Raw genomic sequence first — 19,363 nt, forward strand, 5'->3', positions numbered from 1 at the left:
AAATATATTACCGTATTTCGTTTAATATTTTAATTCTTGCGTTTTAAGAACCTCGAAGTAGAAAAAGTGTTTAGAAAAATTTCTGGTTCTTTCAATGATTGATTTAATTTTCGATCGAGCGAAAATGGTCTGCGTATATTCGTGAGACAAAATGAAATCTGCCACCGGGACGAAGTAAATCTTGTAAAAAAGCGTCTTCGTATTTTTTTCCCCCGGTTTCTGCCTTCTCTAATGAGTTGTCGTTGGGAAAAACGGTACAAAAGTCAATATTTTAAAAAACATACATATAAAAAAAGGAAATCATGAAACGTTTCGTACAGACATACTCATCCACCTCTAGGATTATTGCTAAAAATATTAATCTTTCGTTATATACACGTATTGTTAGCCCTTCAACGCCCTATTTTTTCGTTATTTTTATCAAAATTTGTTGATAATTTAGTAAAATATTTTTGTATACCAATTTAACTTATCTCGTTTAAACGTTCAGTCTTCGAAACTTCAATATCGAAAGATCGAAATAATTTTCGAACTTTGATAAATTTTTTGAATTTCTCAAATTCAGTGATCAAAGTAGTGTGTCGTTGAAGAGAAAACAATTTACCAAGCAGAATGGTTTACGTGTATGTGTTATCTTCCATTTAAGATACATCGAGAAAACAAAATAAATATATTCACCATCTTCGGCAGTGTGAGGTCGATACTCTTCAAAAACTAATGTGCTATCGAATAATATGTATGTACAATATTATGTATATACGATGGCCACTGAATGCGTACCAGATATTTCGTTTCGATCCTTGCCGAAAAATTACGATCAACGCGAAATTTTGTTTTCTCTAACGTCTTGCTTGATAATTTACAATAATCTCGATCAGGCGGAGGCTAACTAAAAGATTTACAATTTACGGTCGATAATTGAGTTATGTTTATACGAGCCGATGTCGTGAGATAAGAAAATACTAAATACGATTAACAATGTAGTTGTACCCGTAATCATTAACACCCGCGACATCATCAAGACATAATCTTGGAATTTCCCTAGTTTCTATGTACGAATAATTGAACTTCTTTTCGAACAGGATAAACGCATGGACCAAAATAATAAACAACGTTTTTTCAAAATTCAATCCTCGATTTGTTTATGACTATACTTCAAAATTCAATCCTCGATTTGTTTATGACTATACTTCAAAATTCAATCCTCGATTTGTTTATGACTATAGTTCAAAATTCAATCCTCGATTTGTTTATGACTACACTTCAAAATTGTCGTCTAAACTTCATTGTCTTTGCATGTAACTAAATCATACACTTCTTCCTGAGGGTCATCCTCGTATCAGCTATCCGGAACCTGAAGACAGACAAATTAATTAATAAGCATTAATTAAAAATATTTATATATATTTGGCTATGGGTATTTTAAGTAATCGATCATCCTTACTTTCCATTGTAGTTGGTTGCCAACGTTGTAAAGCTCCTTTAACGATTCCGCCAGCTTTCCAGAATTCTCTAACTCCTTGTATTTACGATACAACTCGAGAGCAGCCCTGGCATCTTCAGTAGAGTCGTGTGTTTCCGACTGAATCTTCTTACCCAAAAAGTGCCACGTAAGAAAACGCAGCGATACCATACGATGACGAGGTAAATGAAACAGCAATACTGTGTCTACGACCTGCTCCGGTGGAACGACTAAATTTATCACTCTGTGAACAACGAGAAAAAAACATATGTAAAATCAATATGATTAAGGTGATATTAGGCGTGTTAGTATATTAAAGAGACGAGTGGTAAAAATGTAATAGTCAATGTATATTAAAATCACTTTAAATATAAGTACAGAGATAGAGTATGTCGATCGTAACCGTCGTTCACTCAATTTTACCGTATGTCTCGCTATAATAATTCGCTATGCTGATCGCTATACTGACTCGCTATGTTACTCGAAACAGCGTCAACACTAAGGCACAACAATATGAGTTACTCCCGATTCGAATTGTCCTATGACTCATATGCCGCTACATAATAAAAGCAAAAAGTAATTACCTAAAATCATTCTTCAGGCCATGACCAACGAACATGATCCCATTATCAACGAGAAATCGTAGTTTTTGGTACGTTGATTTTAGAGTTGTTAAGTGCTTGCTACTAAAGTTTGCGTCCAAATCACCTGGTTGAATCCCACTGAATTTTGTCAGGTAATCTACTACCTGTTCTTGAGTGCTTATGTAATCGTCTATAAAGGGAGTTCCTTCTAGGGGACCTTGGCTGTTTAAGGGATTAAAAAAATATTAAGCAAGAAACATAGTGATCCAAAAAATGGCTATACTAATGTAAGAATGATAAGAAAATAGTTAAAAATTGTACATACCCACGTATACAAGTTATACGTGCAACAGACATGTGACTTGGTTTTATAGTGGACATTTTTCCATCGCTACGAAGTTCAGATTCTTCCTGATTCAACGTTACAAATTCAGCGTCAATTCCAACTAGTTCACCTATAGAAATAATTTTATCAGTTAATACCATTTTACGTATGTAATTTAATGTCTTTTATTTCTATATTTGAGAAAAACCTGTTTTAGGCATTTCGTCGGACGTCAATGGGGTAAACGTGATACCCCTTGTCCCTCCACTGCGAGCGATACATTTATCTTCACCAAATACATCATAGGTAAGCGGACTGACAAATGGTGCTGGTTCAGGTGCAGGTACAGCAGTATAATGAAGGACACATGGAACCTTCCAATCAAGATTGAACCATACCGCTTCTTGCGGTGTCACTGCGGATATACTAAACAAAATAGACAAATTTTCATTGTAACTTAAAACAAAACTCTATAAAACTAACGAAGAAAGTAAGATTCCAATTTAGAACATTTGTATGCATAGAAAACTTTTCGAAGTTTTCCATCATTCATGCCATCCATATGATTCATTGTCGATTATTCTAATATCATTGAGTACAGAAAATGAATTACATTTACGTACCAAAAATCGTTAAAAATGTACCACTGCGACACCGCACTGCCAGCCGATCGTTCATGATAATTTGGTCCAACTCGCAATAGCGCAACGATATTCCTCTTATCTTCATTACTCTTATCATCGATGTAGCAAACCACAGCACTAAGACTATACCGAATTTTGCTTATCTTATCCAAATTTTCATCAGATTTGTTTCCTTTCTCCACATCGTCATTTCGTACTGCGTTAACATGATTTTTAACCACTTTCTCTTCTTCTCCGGAGATCTCAGATTCTTGTATCCTATTATCCCCTTGACCATTTTCTACTATGACCTCATTGACCGTTTTACTACTTTCGTTAGAGTCGCTCTTTGGAGTGCTAATTTTTTCTACGAATAATTCACAATTGCTATCCAAAGAGATCTCTATATCGTGTGGAATCCACGAATGAGAATAGTATAAATGACTAGGCGGTGTTGTGACCGATTGCGGTGTTGAAGTTGTTATGGGTGGAGTAACTGGTGGCGTTTGTATATTTTCTAATAAAAAATTTAAATAAAACAGATCGAAAATGTTAGTTATGTAAGATATAATGAAAATTCTGAAAAATTGTAAAATGGATTGTAACTGTACCTGGATCTCTGCCAATGTGTCTGAACCTACAGCCAATACGAGTACAATTGTTGCCATATCGACATGGTTTTGCAGTAATGGGGACAGGACTCGAAGATGGACTACTTTCTTTGCCATTTAATACTTTTTGAACGACTATGTCCATTTGCGCTTGCCAGAATGCTTTATCCTACAATAGTGGTAATTTTAGAATGTTAAAAGTCATCATGGAAATTAGTATATGCTTGCAGTCTATGAGATGCAGTCATGAAAGAACTCTGATGATTAGTTATTAAATTATTCAATGTGCAGGACATGATTAGGAATAATGAGTAACGAAGTATTTCATATCGAATATTATAAATAGTGACATTGCGGAATTGGTAAAATAATATTGGATATTGGTAAAATAATAGTAATTGTAAAACTTTTTCATATTACTCAAGAATATTTTTATATTTATGACTGTTCCCTGTTATAACTGCTAGATTTTTATATGAAACACTTATAAGATTGTGTTTGATGTACCTGCTGTGTATCTAAACCACAATTCAGAGCTAATATTTGAGGTAGTTTAGTCAGTTGTCGAGACTGGAGTGTGGGTGTAAACTTCTGACAATTGTCACACCATGCAGGTGTAATTTTCTCGGGTCTTAAACTACGGATAAGAACATTCGTAAATGGAACTTCTTCGGCTGCAAAGGATAAAAATTCATTCATTTTGTATAATGATAATTGATGTGTATATCCAACATACATATAACGTAAATAGTGGCTTACAAGGATGCGTTAATTCCGGATAAACTAAGTTACATAGCAACATGATGGAATGTTTCGTAGCTTCTTGCCCACATTTGAGACAGCGGTGTATATGCATTTGTTCGGATCCAAACAGACGACTGATCTCTGTCTCTTCATCTCGTACTTCGTTCTCCTCGATAGATTTTTTGCTGTTTTTGTCTATTCGAAATAAATATTTGTATAAGTTTTTTCGAATATCATTATTTTTTTTGTAGTTGTAAGATAGTATACGTTAGTAATGGAAATTTATAAAAAAATACATAAAAAAATTCAATAGCCTTTCATGAGGATCTATTTACTACTATGCTAATTTCAGGAGAATAGTATTTATATTTGCAATGTATTATTGCTATCCTTTTTTTTTTTTACAAATAATATCGCTATTTAAAATATTCTGATTTTCTTCTTAAAAATATAAAATGAAAAGTTTAATGAATTTATTGAAAATTACAGCAATGCAGACGCAAAACAAATTTTTGCAAATAGGCTATGCATTCCCAGAAAACAATGTCATCTTTCCTATAAAAAAGAAGAGGAAATATAGGTAAAAACAAAATTAAAAAAAACGTGCTTAAACAAGAGACTAAAAAACTTTCTGCATAAACCTAGCGCAATAAAAAAGAGGATTAACTGGCAACCTCTGTATATCCCAAGAATACAGGTATGAAAATACACATAATTTTTATCACTAAAAAAAAAAAAAGAAAATTTTTTAAAACTTAAAACTTTAAAACCTTAAAATTTCTTTGTATTCTTTGGATATGTCGCCACAATGGTCAAATAAGTGTAACAAATAATCATATACAAAATGAAAAATAAACACAAAAAGTGCCCAATAAAAAGGTTACACATGAATTGTGTTTACCTTTCGATGTGATCCACATATATTTACCATCCTCCTCCTGTTTTTTCCTTTTCTTCCTTTCTTCTGCGTGGCTTCTATATCGGGAGCCAATGTCCTGCAAAATGCTAGGGAAATCCTGTTCGTTATAAACGAATGGAGGACATTTTGGTCCTGATTTAAGCCGAGCAGCTTCCTCTTCCTCCAGTTGCCGTTTCTTTGTTTCCAGAACTTCGTAATGGATCTGATGTAATATAAACCTGTTCCAACTCTGAAATTCAACAGTAGTATTAACATATTAATATTTAACACAGACACGGACGTTCTGTATTTAGAGACATACCTGTATCAATCGCATCAAATTCGTTTTCCTTTTGGCTTCCGGGTGGAGATCGCTGAGTATAAGTCCCAAAGCTGCTGCTTCGGGAACCGTTCTGAAAGCTCGTAGGAAATTGGCTGCCTGACAAGGCAGTCCTCGGGACGTGTCTAACATGTGAAACAAGAATCCTAGCTCACAGGATAGGCAGAATTCTCTTTGGCACGAGTGAGAGAGCAGGGCTATTCTTACAGGTTCGCAATAATAAAGTAACTGGAAAATACGTGATAGATATGAGTATCTGAGCTTGTTTCCCTGCAAGAAGAATAAGCTTTCTGGATATTCATTGTGCTGATTGAACTAAGCTTACCTGCAACATAGCGTTACAATAGCTGTTAGGAAGAGTTGCTTCGAGACCGCAGAAGTTGGTGTGATTATACTGATCAAAATCGAATTCATCGTAACCGAGACGTGAATATTTCAACTCGATTTTGCGATAACGTTTAGGTATGGCCACAAAGGTACCGTCATCTGTTTTTGATCGTGAATCGCCACCGAAAAGCTTTGCGACTACTCCCCGACGTTTTTCCAAATTGTAAGGTATCTGCAAAAGAGGTATTATTTATTTTTCTTCAATCAGTCAAACGACTTTCGCTTTTTCTCTTAAATAAATTTAATAAGATTAAAATTACGATGTACTATATGAACGTGATTTACACCATAAAAAAATAAATAATACCTATTGAATACGCGTGGGACCGAGCCAATAAGTTAGGTTTACGTGTATGTCTTACAACCTTTATTTCACTCAAATACAACTTCCATTATTACATTCTTGAAGGAATATATTCTATATAGGCATTAGATATACTATCGATTATTAGCCACAAAATCATTAAACTAGAACAACCATTCGAACGAAATGCATCGATTACAAACGCTCCAACGCGAAATCAAAGGCAGTAAATAGCGTTCTTCTTGAGATTCAAGACTTCAAAATTTGAAACACAATATGATTTGTTGGAAAGTAGATCAAAACTAAAATTACACCACATACGGAGTTAAAGAGCATAACATAAGCCTATAGAGAGCATATTTTAAATAATTCGTGAAACTATATCGCGAATTATGCAATGCAATATATATGTACATCATTTTAGAACACGTTCATTGTAATTCCTAGATTGGCACATTATTCATATTTGTCTTGATAAAAAGTTAGTAAAAAAGTTATTGCTTTTTTGAAGAAATTAAGGCAGATGCAACCATTGCTCTTCAATAACTGCAATTCTACACAGCCATTAAGGTGCTACTGGTATGCAGACCTTAAAATAAATGTCAATATTTCTCAACCTTTCAAAGATATTTAGATAAAATTTAGTAAGATTCTTAAAAATTTGAAATTCGGCTCGAGACAAATTTACTAATGTTTATATTTTATAATAAAAGTCTACAGTAACGGACTTTTATCGGTGAAAATAATAGAATTCAGTAACTATATTCATTATATACAAAAAAAATTTTTATTCTATATTTTCGACTTCTTTTTTCGCGTAGAATCACCCCCTTTCCGCTTGTACCACCAGTTACCAGCCACCATGTATAATTGAAAAATATATTGACTAAAATTAAGAGAAAGATTTGAATATTATGTAATACACGTGTTCAATGTCCTACTTAGATCTTTTTCTCTCATACATATTATCATACAGGAAATTATTAGAATGTTGTAGACTAGCTTATGAAAATATATCACGATCTTTTAAGGTTGTTCATCGACTACAATATTTATCACGAAATGTTATCAGTCTTAAATCACATCATATTATTCTGGCTTCTCTAAAAAATTGAAAGTATGGAGCTCGAATTCCTTTTCCTTACAATATATCGTTCCGATTGACTGTATCAATTTATACCACTGAAGCTATAATAAAGTCGTCAATTAGATTATACTTCTTAGTTATGTTATGCAACTAATATTGTCTGATAACTGATTCAATTAATAACAATTAATAACTATATGTGTCAATGCATACAAAAACAACTATTCAGTCACAAGTATATAACTCCCTAAAGACAAACTTTGTTCTTTCTAAGGACTGATTTAAAACTATATAAAGTTAAAGATAAATGAGGACTGTCCACGTTTGGCAGCGATAATTTGTTCTGTTTTACTCCCATTGGTGTAACTGGCAACAAAAAAGTCAAACATCAAGACTAATATGATAGTATAATCTTAAATGGGAGTCATGGAAAACACTCTGAGAATGAAAGACTGGAAATTCGGATTTTAGGAGAGATTTAGAAGAGTCGGAGAAGAATATTGTACAAGAGTGGGAGAATATTTTTTTCTCACTTGATTTCTGCGAAACGTCTGGGGATTTGGAGCATAACCTATAGTTCCTTGCATCTTCATTGTACGCAATATTTCAGGATCAATCGGTGGTGTTCTTCTGTAAAGATATAGAAAACAAGTTTGGAATTAGTTTTTTTTATTAACACTACTTGTTCAATTTAATTGTCAGTTATCATTACCTACCTATAAACATTTCTCAAAAATTCCTCTGGCCAATCGCTCAATAATGGCTGTCCAGTATAATACATTGGTATTGAACTTAGTGGTGTAATATCATCATTGAATGATATATGTGGAAGTGGCTCAACTGGATCAGCAAATTCAGTTGGTCTGGATAAATGAAAACAGAATCATTGTTCTATGCTTTCTAACTTCAGCTGGAATTTTTTTATTTAAAAGATTTAATATATTTACTAACCGAGAAAATGTATTAAACTGGGGCTCGGATGTATTTGTAGACATAAGATGTATAGAACCTGCCGAATCTCCAAAGCACAGACACTGAGATGTAGAAGATACATCAAAGGATAATATTGCTCCACTATTTGCAACCTATCAATACAAGAAAACTTGTACATTATGTAATTATAGATCACCCTTTTGCACATATGACATATAACATTTACCTGATACAAGCATGTCACAGATGGCTGTACATTAGCATAGATAGTGTCAAGAAGTTGCATTTGTCCCGATGGTGCTACAACAGCTAAACGACTGGAATAGCTGGGTAGGAACTTCAATAGAAGAGGGCACACCAAAGTTGCAACTGGGCTTAATGCTCTCATTTGTCTCAAGTCATATGCCATTAAGAATCTATCTACTGTCAAACCCTGACGACTAAATCAAGAAATTAAATGAGTTAAAAACTTTAACAATTACAATAGTGTTCTCAATGATATATTAATTATGGTGTTCTAAATCTTACCAGTTACTGAAACCACAAGTAACAAGGTAATTTCCTTGAACATCAAAGTCACTGAGAGAACCACTGTGAGTATCAAAAGTATGTTCTATTGATAATGTATTTGGATCCCTGAGATCGATTCGTCCAGCAGGATTGCCACAGCATATAAGTCTGCTATGCTGCCTTAAAATTGCACAACCATTTTCTCCTACATGTACCTATAAATACAATATGTTACAAATACATATCCACATAATCATGTTATTCTATCAATAGGGTGAAACTCACTAATCCAGTCTCTTTCCCTCTTGTTAGATCAAAATTGATAATTTTTTCCTGATGACCCCCCATAAGTAATCCTGTTGGTGAAATTTGAAGCATGCATTGCATGTCTATCATATTTGGTGACCTACAAATTGTTTATTTCTATACAAAAAGTTCATAAGTTCATAAATGTCATACAAATACTACAAAATTAACATACATGTGCGAAAATATTGGTATGCCACGTCTCAACTGACATCGTAGTAAACTCTGTGTCAGAATTAAAATTCCTTCATCTAATGGATGAATATGCCGAATTTCTTGAGTGGCATGAACTTGAAACGAGGTGTACTTTTGTAAACCAGGCCCATAATAAGACGTCACATGACCCTATGAAGCATTGTTCTTAGTCAATGTAATTTTAATAATTATTTAATAAATATCACAGTGTAACATGAATTAGATGTTATTTTAATCATACGAATTACATAAAGTAAATGATAAAAGTAACAAAATGTATAATTTGTTAACTAGACAATAAATGTTATAATACCCCTTGATTTCCCATCCACATGAGCTCTTCGACATTGTCAAAGGTGACAGTGGAAACTCCAAATCTATCCCCCCCATCAGCAAGTACAGTACGAGTTTCATGGAATTCAGCCCCGGCAAATTCTTCTCCAAATTGCTCTGTTGCAGGTACATACTCATCACCAGTTAAAACATAATTTGGTTCTTCCCCTGTAATAAAAGATGAGAAAAGATGTTGACAATGGAAATTCTTGATGTTGTTTCAATATCAGTCAATATCATTAAACATAACTTGTGACAACATTTCAACATTGAATGTAGGTTACAGATTATTAACGTCGATTAATCTTTGTTATCATTGTTTCCGAATTGTAATATTTCTGCCTGAACGAGCGCCTCTAAATTTCACAGTTGAAAACAACAACATCACAGCTGATTTGAATCGCGTGTCTAACCTTTGAATTTTGCAAGATTGTTTTGGGTCGAACAGCTGATCGGAACTAAGCATCATGTACCGAAAACAGCGGAAAGAGTGGGAGTAACCAATAACGGTTTATTGAATTGGTGGACAAGAATTAATGAGACAAAAGATATTACGCGATACTAACGGCTAATGGGACGCCAGATCGCGCACCATGATTCGAGCAACGAGTGTCATAGAACAAAGAGGTTTCGCGCCTTTTCGAGTCTTCCGAATCTTGGGACGTAAAGATCACATTTTGATGTAATCGAATTCATTTTGCCGCCTTCGGAAGAGAGAAAGAGTGTTAAAATGATATATATATAAAATACTTACAAAGGAGTTGTTGTTCGTTAACACCGCTATCGGCCGTGGCCTGTATGGACGGGTTGTAGTGACCCAAAACTGAGTATTCCATAATATTCCCGTCTTCAGGTCGTTCGATTTTGAAACATGAAATTACCGTTAATACGAAGATAGCCGTAAAATCGTTGCTCCAATGATCATTCTCTTTTCATAGCACAATTTTGGACACGCACACGCACGTACCGTAGTCGCCTTGGCAACTGTGCAACAAGCGAAACACTTCGTCACGAATATTCACACTTTTCTCGTTACCAGCCGATTTGAACTAATGAAAATTATAGTTAGCACGACACTTTCTACACTTGTTTATCACAAGACATGAGCCGACCTACTCATCGAACAACCTTTAATTCATGTTTGCCCTTTTCTACGCGTTCACCCTTATATAGCTTTATTATGGCTGAAAGATGTCGCCACTTGCTGCTTCGCGCGTCAATCAATACTGCCAATAGCAACGACGCAAAAATCCCTAGATTTCATTATTCGGTTAGTTGTCGCTCTAAATATTGTGGAAGAAAGGCGCGAAGCTGGAGAGAAATTTTAAGAAAAATTACGTTTAAAGGAGTTAGAAATCGATGGAACTGATGGAGAAAAGTATATAATTCAAATACTTTTACTATTTCATGAAATTCTTATGTTAAAGAAATAATTGAAAGTAACAGAGCAATTTTATGAATGAATTTTCAGGCCAGACGGTGTCTACGATTGAAAAACGTTCGATTCTGCTCATATATCAGTCATGCTACGCGAAAGAGTAAGTAAAATAAAAAAATAATATTCATAATTATATCGTGGATATGTTTGAAATGCACTATAAATTCAAATCGCTAAGATATATGTATGTGTACTTCTGAGAAATATTTTGATAATTATTGTTCTAAATTCATAACGACACTTGTATAACGCCATCTTGATATGTTGATTTGCCTTTTGTAATAAGATTCGAATTTATTTAGCATTATATTAAAAAATTTAAACTATTATTTCTTAATATATCCATCGACAATATTAAAGTTAATGTAATGCATTTTGTTTTTTTTAAAATATCGTGAAAAGATATAATCCTATAAGATATTACTATAACGACATTTATAATTAGGTTAATTATAAAATTCGTTATTTTCAATTGTAAATTATACAATTTTCGCTTAATTATCTGAATATGCTATTCTTTGCTTCTTGAAACGCATTTTCGTATAAAATGATTCGAGTAAAGAATGGAAGAATTTATTTGTCAGACATCGATATACATATGTACATATATATATATATATATTTCACAATTTTTGATTAACGTTTTACATATTACGTGAGAAACGATGAAAATCACAGAAGTGTCGAAATATTCGCTGTTTAAAGTGAGGTACGGTTATTAATATGAAAATATGTATCGAAGAGAATCTCTAACTTTTTTCCAAAATACATTCATATTATATTTTGATTAGTTTCACACGGTCGTCGCTTTGTATAACAATATCGTATACTACAGAGTACGAGTAGATTAGATGTACTAGCCGTGTTTATTCATTTTGCACTTTGATTTCAATTTTGCAATTACCTATTCTCAAAGACGCTTTCTACGGGTGTATTACCTAAAAAGAAAGAAATGATATCATTGTATTAATTAATTTTCATGGAAAATATGTAGATTTAGATCATCGATAAAAAAAAGAAACAAAAAAATGAGCATGGGCCATTTTCAATACTACGACATAGCGTTTTATTCCATTATACGTTTTTAAATATATTTACTGTATGTAATATTCATTTATACGATTTTTTAATATTTATTTGGGAAAGAAAAAAATATTAAAATAGAAGCAATATGTAAAAGTTACCTTATAGAGAACAAAAACGATTAAAATTATGGTTGGTGGAACGGTAGCAGATTTGTTGTTGATTTTAACAGCGGGGGTGGGGGAGGGGGAGATTTAGAAGATTGTTTGCTACTGTAAAATTTCTGTTAAGTAGACAGAATTGTAAAATATGAAGAGGAAGAAACAACGATTTCATTGGAAGTCCTTTTGGGTTGTTTCACGAAGTAGTAAGAAGTCTCAAAAAATTCGTGAACATAATCGTTGTGCGATATGTAAGACCTAACAAAACAATTTGAAATCATGTTATTCATTAAAAATCTTTTTAGTCTCATTTACAATGTTGTTGAAAACGTACCATTCAGTCTAAGACGTGTACCCTGTTAGTGTTAACGCGAATGAATTTTCAAAGAATTCAATTGATCGACCTTACTGAAACGGAAGTAAAATATAATTTAAGTTGTTAATATACGAGTTTAAGTTTGTGAAAGTTACTTCTGCATAAACGCAATTTATTATCGATGATATATAGATTCAATTGAATCAGCAACACTTGAGAAAGAATTCCGATTCTACTTTTCCAATGGATCTTCGTATTGCCTTGAATCATTACCTTTAATGCCGTCGAATCAGGCGTGTGCGATGATGAAGAGCGCTCATGAGGATTCCGACCTCTTCGTCGGATTCGGCCGATTGGCGTCTCGATTTCCGATTATTCGGTGTTCCACTGACCGATCCAGAGTTTTGTTTAGATGGTTGCGTTGGGAATGACGAGCGACGGATAAGAGGCGGCGGTCTCGCACCTACGGTTCGATTTAGTGCCATTTATGTTAAACGATACGTTTATGTAGGCTAATCGAGCTGGTCTAATTATACGGCTACCTAATAGGCGTAAAGCAGATCGATGCATTTCGAAAGATCTCGCACTCTTCATTGGGTACCTCGGTAGGAATCTCCTCTGAACGGGTAACTCGACCATGGACGTTTTTCTTGAGCTGATACTATCTGCCTTAGACGAGTCCTTATGCGTTTTTTAAACATATATATATACATGTTTGTATACTCGTGTCGTATTGTTTTTCATATATATATATATATTTATATATACTTTATGCAACATAGAATAGGAAAATGCATTTCGGTGCGCGTGAAATCAATCAGTGTAACGTTTCGTTGCATCCACTTTTACAAAAATATGGTTCTACTTGTTAACGTGATATGACATTACACGTCCATACTGTATGTGATTAACTAGTATCGTATGCTATAGTATCTGTTTGCGGTAGTGTCTAATCTGTGATACTAAGAATTTATTTAATGACACTTCTACTTCTAGAAATTCTCTATTCTATAACATTTCGTTTTTTAAATACCTTAGTCAATCAAGATTCTCTGTGTACTATGAATCTACACAGACCATAGTCGCAACCAAGAAATTCTAGTTCGCATATTACTATTACTTTCATCGATGTCTTTTTTTTTTTTTTTATTCTTTAAATCGATATTCTACTATTATAGCTTTCAAGGAACATTCATGTCGAATGTTTCGTTAAACGAGCATCTCTATCTCTGCCTCTTAAATGTACCTGTAACGTATCTACACTGATTGGATTTGCAACGACGAGAAATATAATCGTTAAAAATGGTGCGTTATAAAGATCACGGAATGGATATATATCACTATCTGGATCAAAGTTACAAGATAAACTAGTGCGGTTTCCGCTGTAATACCTTATCTCTAGCGAAACGTATTCGCAATACTTCAACGAGAGCAGCGATTGCTGAAATGAGAAGCATCGTCACGAGAATGTGTCCGGCGACCAGAACCGATTTCGTTCGACGATCTTTCCCACTTTCTTCAACTTTTTCCGTCGAATTCTCACCGACGATCTCCTTCAATACCTTGGACGTTTCATTATTCCCTTTGTTAACAGGTTCGCTCTCGACATCTCCGTTATTTTCCTCCTTCGTGTCGTTAATCGGACAGATTCGCGTGTAAGTACAATTTCCATCGTAATCACTTTGAAAAACCGATATCAATCTGTCTTCGTACTCGAACCTTGGACAGCGTCTCAACTTTCGATGATCCACCGGGATTATTATCGCTTCGACTGTTACGTTCTCCGTCGTTTGTATCGTAGTATTTTCGCCGATCGTTTCGTTTCGACTGTAATAATTCGTGTTCAAGAGCAATCGCAATGGCAAGGAAAGCAACACCCCGAAGATGGTTAGTATAACGAGAATGCTGACGTTAATGCCCATCGAAATCCGCTTCTCGGACATCTTGACAGAAGCTTGTAACCGAATCGCGTTCACAGCTCGTTCCTCGTACGTTCCTGCATCTTGCATGATTGCACCGCGTTGCATTCGAAGGCCAGGGTTTTCGCGCTCATGTCGAGTCGTTTCGTTCGCTCGACACGTTCCACCATCCACCGCGGCTTTTGCTCCAGTTCACATGGTCGGCACTCGAGACGAGGGTGTAAGAACTTTCGAATTGTTATCGGATGAACGACAATGGGATCGGCCACGATATATATCTCTTTCGTTCAGACGCAACTGTTGCGCATTCTGTTGTGACTGCAGTTTCAAGTGAACCTGGATGTCGGTTGATATTGATTTCCAAGCAGAAGCGGCCGCGTACGCGCAAGTCTCGTGGTACCTCGCCTCCGTTCGAGGAAACTACGAGTTGGCGGTAATTAGATGACGTTTAAATTGACCCTTGTATTAAACAATCAACGCTTACGCAGGAATTGCCCTTGTTCGAGTTTGCATTAACGTACGTAATCGATCATACGGTCGATTATTTCTTGTACTGTGCTTACGTAGCTTGCAGTAAATTAATATGTGAATTATTTGACGTCTGGTAGTTGCACAGTTATCAGTAAATGTGGTATAATTGTATGGGTTTTATCGAATTCTTAATTCATTAAGTGGCTTGCACTTTGCATCCTAGGAACATTTTTAGAAACACGGAATGTATTCTAGGGATATAGAAATTGTTTGAGCTCTTTCGAATATGAAATCGTTCGGTATTTAAAGTGACCCGTATATGACTCACACAACACATCTACCTGTTTTGGGAAAGTTCGAATTTTCTATCTCCTAGATAGTAAACCTTACGATGCTGACCTTAATAACAAATAAATAAACACCCCAATTGTCCGACGAGTCAGGTCTAAAGTAAACATCCGTAAAGTACCGTTGGGTATGCATTCATGAGAGTACAGGATCGTAAAATTTGAATAGATTCCCATCCCATAAAATCCATGGAAAGTCCGGGGTAGAAAATTAATATATAAGGAACAAATAAAACTTCTTGAAAGAGTATTGACAAAGTCTAATTGCGATTTTCATTACGACGTCATATTCTTCGTGTTATACTATACCGTATTCTGAATCTTAACTTGTAAATACATAACATAAACATACTACTACTCGACATCTTTCATTTACCCCCACCTTGAACGTTAATTTCGTTCAAGGTTCGCGATAATAACCGATCAGTTGCAACCTGACTGATCGTCATTTAGTTGAGAATTCGCAACAGAAACGTCTTGTAAAAAAAAATGCAATCTGCTGGTAGGAATGGGACGATTGATTTGAAAATTTTATTACGCATGGAATAAAGATAAAAATGTATTACGTCTATTGAAATTATTCGTCGATGCAAATCGTGTTTCTGCCTATAAATAGCAACGTGTAATAGCAACGTGGTTTGTTAACTTTTCCAAAATTGCCAGTGGACCTTGATTAGCTATCGGAAGATAAGAATTAACGCGTGTATATCTGTCGATAATCTATAACATTGACGCATACTTAGGTACAACATAGGAAATGTGTTTCAATCTCGGTACAATCTGCAAACCAGCGAAGAAATCTAGTTGCAATGCTAACAGTATGTCGGAACTTTTCTTCCTTTCCTCGCGTTAACCAGGATTAACTACCGCGATCATTAACTGCAGGCCTAGTTTCAGATGAACTTCGAATCACCGATGCAAACAGCGCATTAACTACCTAGATAGCCATCAATCATTAATTAAGTTCAACAGAGCTCAACTTTGACGATCAGATTGAAGTTGGCACTCGTTCCCTGTTTTTACAGTTATTTACCGCTCATTGCATCGTATTTTATACTCTTTTGTCATTGCACAAGCTGCTAAAATTTTACCCAAATTTTCAGATATTTAGAGACAGGGTACTAATTTGCCTCACACTACTGTTCAAGTTCTTGTTCCTTGTAAGAAAATCTTAATCACGGTTTTGGAAGGTACATAAGAAATATTTATTGGCGATAATACGGTATTTGCTAAAAAAAAAAAAGTATTAAACATAAAAGATATCAAACGTATTCCCTCCGTAGTATTTTGGCATCTCTTCGTCTTCTGCTTCATCTTTTTTCCATCTTTTTCTCTTCCTTCACCGACGGTGTACTCGCGTACTAATTACGTTCCGCACTTCTTTATCTCCTTCTGATTAATCAGAAAACTCGTATAAGACGTGGCAACCGCGGACATCCTACGCCACAGATATTTTCGCGATAGTTTCTATCCTCCGTAAAAGCGAAAAATCTGCATGAAATATAAGGCACGAAGGAATCGTGCCCGCGGTGATAGCGGAGTGGAAGCCCGAAGGCGGCACAACAGTCGATTCATCGCACGATACATAGGCGATTCGGTTTCGCGTGGAGAGGAAGGAAGCGGTAGCAAGCGGCGGCAAGGGTGCAAGGGAACGCTTTGAAATGGGCAGGTTCTCTAGCGCGTGCATACATAAATAATATTAGACAATATCGAATTAAAATTCGCATCTTTCTGGCGAGCAACAATGGACCGTGGCGCGGCCAACAAAGGAAATGCCCGCCGCAACGGCGGCGGCGGAGGTGGTGGTGAGTGGTGGTGATGCTGCGGTGCTCATGGCCGGTGGTGGTGGTAGTATGGTGGCGGCGGCATTTATAAAAGTAATAAAACAGTCGAACAACAACTCGATGGAGTGAGTTGGCAATCAGAAAGAAAGAGAGGTAGCGAGGAAGGTAGAAAGGGCGAGCGAGCGAGATATTCCGCGAAGGTGAAAAGAGGAGAGCGAAAGGAGATACAGAAAAACAGAGCAAAAGAGAGAGACGGAGCACAGGAGAACAGCGACCCGACCCGACCGACCGGTAGCCCAGCCAGCGCACGTATATCTTGCTCTGCTACACCGCACGCCGATTCTTCGAGGTTCTCATTGATGGATTGGTTCGCCACCGAAACCGAGATACTCCACCTATCATCCCTAAGCAAGAGCTTATCGTCCACTTAAATATTCCATTTCCCTCTAAAAGATTATAATAACGTATTATCGGGATTAATAATAATTAATATATACGAGCCGCATGATCCGTAAAGGAGATCTCGAGAACATCGAAAAGGCGTATGATCAACTGAGAAAACGTAAGAAATTAACTTCTTTAGCGAGCTAACTTGCTCGGCACTTTAACCAACTCGATTATTAATCCATCACTCGGTAAGGTTTATGTACTCGGTGAATCCCATTCGTATCTTTTCTCGGCCATTCGTATCGTTTGAACATCCGTTTCGCGGATAGCGCAAACATTAATTCAATCTTAATACTAGTTCCGTTCGTAGAGTCGTAGAGTATTCACGGCCGATGCGGGAACCAGTTCTCTAGACGAAAGAAGCATAATGAGATTAGCTTACGGGCAAACATCGAAAAACGATGTTGGTGCAGGATACCGGCGTTGTATCGTTGGCGAACGAGCCGCAGGTGCGTCCAACCGATTATCGGGAGGCGAGTCGGTGCGCGAAAGACGAGAGGTGAGCGCTCCCTCCCTGGAGGTTGAGAGCCAGGGTATGTAGAGCAGATGCTCTGGCCATGGCAGTGGTGGCGGGGTGCGTGATTTTTCACCGCCGACAGCTCCTCCTTCGAGAACCGCGCATTCCACCTCCTTCCTTCTGCTTCTTCGACCGCTCTCGCTTCTTCGCCAGTCGGTCTCCTTCATCCTTCACTCTTCGTTTCGCAACCGTTGCTTCTGCCGTTGCTGCCGTTGCCGTTCCTCGTCTTTCTCTCTTCCTCTCTTTTCCTCGCGCCCTACCAGGCGTAGCTTCCCTCTCTTTCTCTCCTTCGGTGGCGAACATTCGCAACGTATGCCGCGGACACGCCACTGGACACCAGTTGCACGATCTTAGATTTGCTGATCTCGCGTCCAGAGTGCACCGACACATAGGGATGCGCTCTGGTGCAGCACACGAGGGGCACGCCTGTGTCCGCTCGCGTGTGCACATGCACGCACGCGATACACAAACGGCCCGTGACTGTTCCCAGAAATGATTTTCAATAATCGACCGACAGGGAAACGCGAAAAGGTACCGATGCGCCTTCCTCTTGACGCGTCGACGTTAACTTTGCGCCGTTGTGATTTTTATCGATTATCCGTTCACTAGCGCCTCGTATCCTTCGCATAGAACACGCTTACGGGTAATTGCAAAATGTCCGTATTATTCATGGACAGAAGAAATCGTTGCAGATAGTCGAAGAAACGAAACTGAACCACCCAAAATGGAGACCACCTGAAACACCTCATTAACTTCACCACCTCCATCAATGTCTCTGCTTTCCTCTACCCACCTGGTGGATTACGATTTACAAGCAGCCGTCGTACCAGGCATCGTTCGTTACGTTCGTAATTTACATTTGCCAGTCGGCCACGTACAACATACTTGAGTCAGCGTTGAATAGAATCAACACCGGCCGTTTTGCCAGGGTACCATGTTGAAACGAGTGATTTACGTAAGCTTGTCGATGTGTAGCGCGGCTCGGCTTCGATAGAAAGCGAGATCGACTTGTAAATCGGCGTGTCATTATGCAGATAGCCGGGATGCACGAGCGGTACGTCGAGCGAAAAACGCGGTATCGCGCGGTATCGAGACACGCTGGTGTATCGGGGGGTCCTGGGGATTTACAATCGACTGAGAGATCGGAAATCACCGGCCATGCCAGGCATTAGCCGTCAGGAGGTATCGAAGGCGCGAATACGGCTAATTGGCGTAGCACGAGCCGCGTATAGGTAGCTTAGGGGAGTCGCATAGCTGCGAAATTTTCAGAGAAGGCGTTTATAAAGCGCGTACGGTCA

The 19,363-nt window shown here is 36.9% G+C and overlaps 2 protein-coding genes across 5 annotated transcripts; both read right to left on the minus strand.

Moving 5' to 3' along the window:
- Positions 1-107: 107 nt before the first annotated feature.
- Positions 108-10,826, minus strand: LOC117216551 (PAN2-PAN3 deadenylation complex catalytic subunit PAN2). Of its 3 annotated transcripts, none has more exons than XM_033463324.1 (21): positions 10,397-10,826; positions 9,623-9,810; positions 9,290-9,459; positions 9,094-9,214; positions 8,827-9,023; positions 8,525-8,738; positions 8,317-8,450; positions 8,082-8,228; positions 7,899-7,995; positions 5,913-6,146; positions 5,570-5,815; positions 5,278-5,497; positions 4,365-4,544; positions 4,113-4,279; positions 3,606-3,774; positions 2,995-3,511; positions 2,580-2,797; positions 2,372-2,501; positions 2,047-2,268; positions 1,445-1,706; positions 108-1,354 (listed from the first exon to the last, which is right to left on the minus strand). In XM_033463324.1, the coding sequence occupies exons 1-21, from the start codon at positions 10,476-10,478 to the stop codon at positions 1,340-1,342; spliced, it is 3,930 nt and encodes a 1,309-aa protein (XP_033319215.1). In that variant the 5' UTR covers positions 10,479-10,826; the 3' UTR covers positions 108-1,339. The 3 variants fall into 3 exon arrangements, with proteins under 3 accessions (XP_033319215.1, XP_033319214.1, XP_033319212.1); XM_033463323.1 differs by having other exon boundaries at positions 5,251-5,497; XM_033463321.1 differs by lacking the exon at positions 108-1,354 and having other exon boundaries at positions 1,412-1,706; positions 5,251-5,497.
- Positions 10,827-11,631: 805 nt separating this feature from the next.
- LOC117216386 lies at positions 11,632-14,848 on the minus strand. Of its 2 annotated transcripts, XR_004489364.1 has the most exons (5): positions 13,972-14,848; positions 13,123-13,261; positions 12,854-13,043; positions 12,599-12,672; positions 12,483-12,522 (listed from the first exon to the last, which is right to left on the minus strand). XR_004489364.1 is itself a non-coding variant. In XM_033463064.1 (4 exons), the coding sequence occupies exons 1-3, from the start codon at positions 14,605-14,607 to the stop codon at positions 12,856-12,858; spliced, it is 963 nt and encodes a 320-aa protein (XP_033318955.1). In that variant the 5' UTR covers positions 14,608-14,848; the 3' UTR covers positions 11,632-12,018; positions 12,854-12,855. The 2 variants fall into 2 exon arrangements, 1 of the variants encoding a protein (XP_033318955.1); XM_033463064.1 differs by lacking the exons at positions 12,483-12,522; positions 12,599-12,672 and adding an exon at positions 11,632-12,018.
- Between the last annotated feature and the right edge of the window lie 4,515 nt (positions 14,849-19,363).

This window comes from Bombus bifarius, unplaced genomic scaffold, assembly GCF_011952205.1.
Source record: "Bombus bifarius isolate JDL3187 unplaced genomic scaffold, Bbif_JDL3187 scf7180000010271, whole genome shotgun sequence".
NCBI lineage: Eukaryota > Metazoa > Arthropoda > Insecta > Hymenoptera > Apidae > Bombus > Bombus bifarius.

What these genes read in the sequence shown, in the direction of transcription:
- LOC117216551 (XM_033463321.1), bottom strand. Translation starts at nt 10,478, where the DNA reads ATGGAATACTCAGTTTTGGGTCACTACAACCCGTCCATACAGGCCACG. An exon ending in AGACGTTTCGCAGAAATCAA is followed by an intron (nt 6,147 to 7,898) that starts GTGAGAAAAAAA and finishes CCTCTTTTGCAG; the next exon opens with ATACCTTACAATTTGGAAAA. An exon ending in GTGGTTTAGATACACAGCAG is followed by an intron (nt 3,775 to 4,112) that starts GTACATCAAACA and finishes CCACTATTGTAG; the next exon opens with GATAAAGCATTCTGGCAAGC.
- LOC117216386 (XM_033463064.1), bottom strand. Translation starts at nt 14,607, where the DNA reads ATGCAACGCGGTGCAATCATGCAAGATGCAGGAACGTACGAGGAACGA. An exon ending in TACGTTTCGCTAGAGATAAG is followed by an intron (nt 13,262 to 13,971) that starts GTATTACAGCGG and finishes AAAACGCATAAG; the next exon opens with GACTCGTCTAAGGCAGATAG. An exon ending in ATCTGCTTTACGCCTATTAG is followed by an intron (nt 13,044 to 13,122) that starts GTAGCCGTATAA and finishes ATCGAACCGTAG; the next exon opens with GTGCGAGACCGCCGCCTCTT.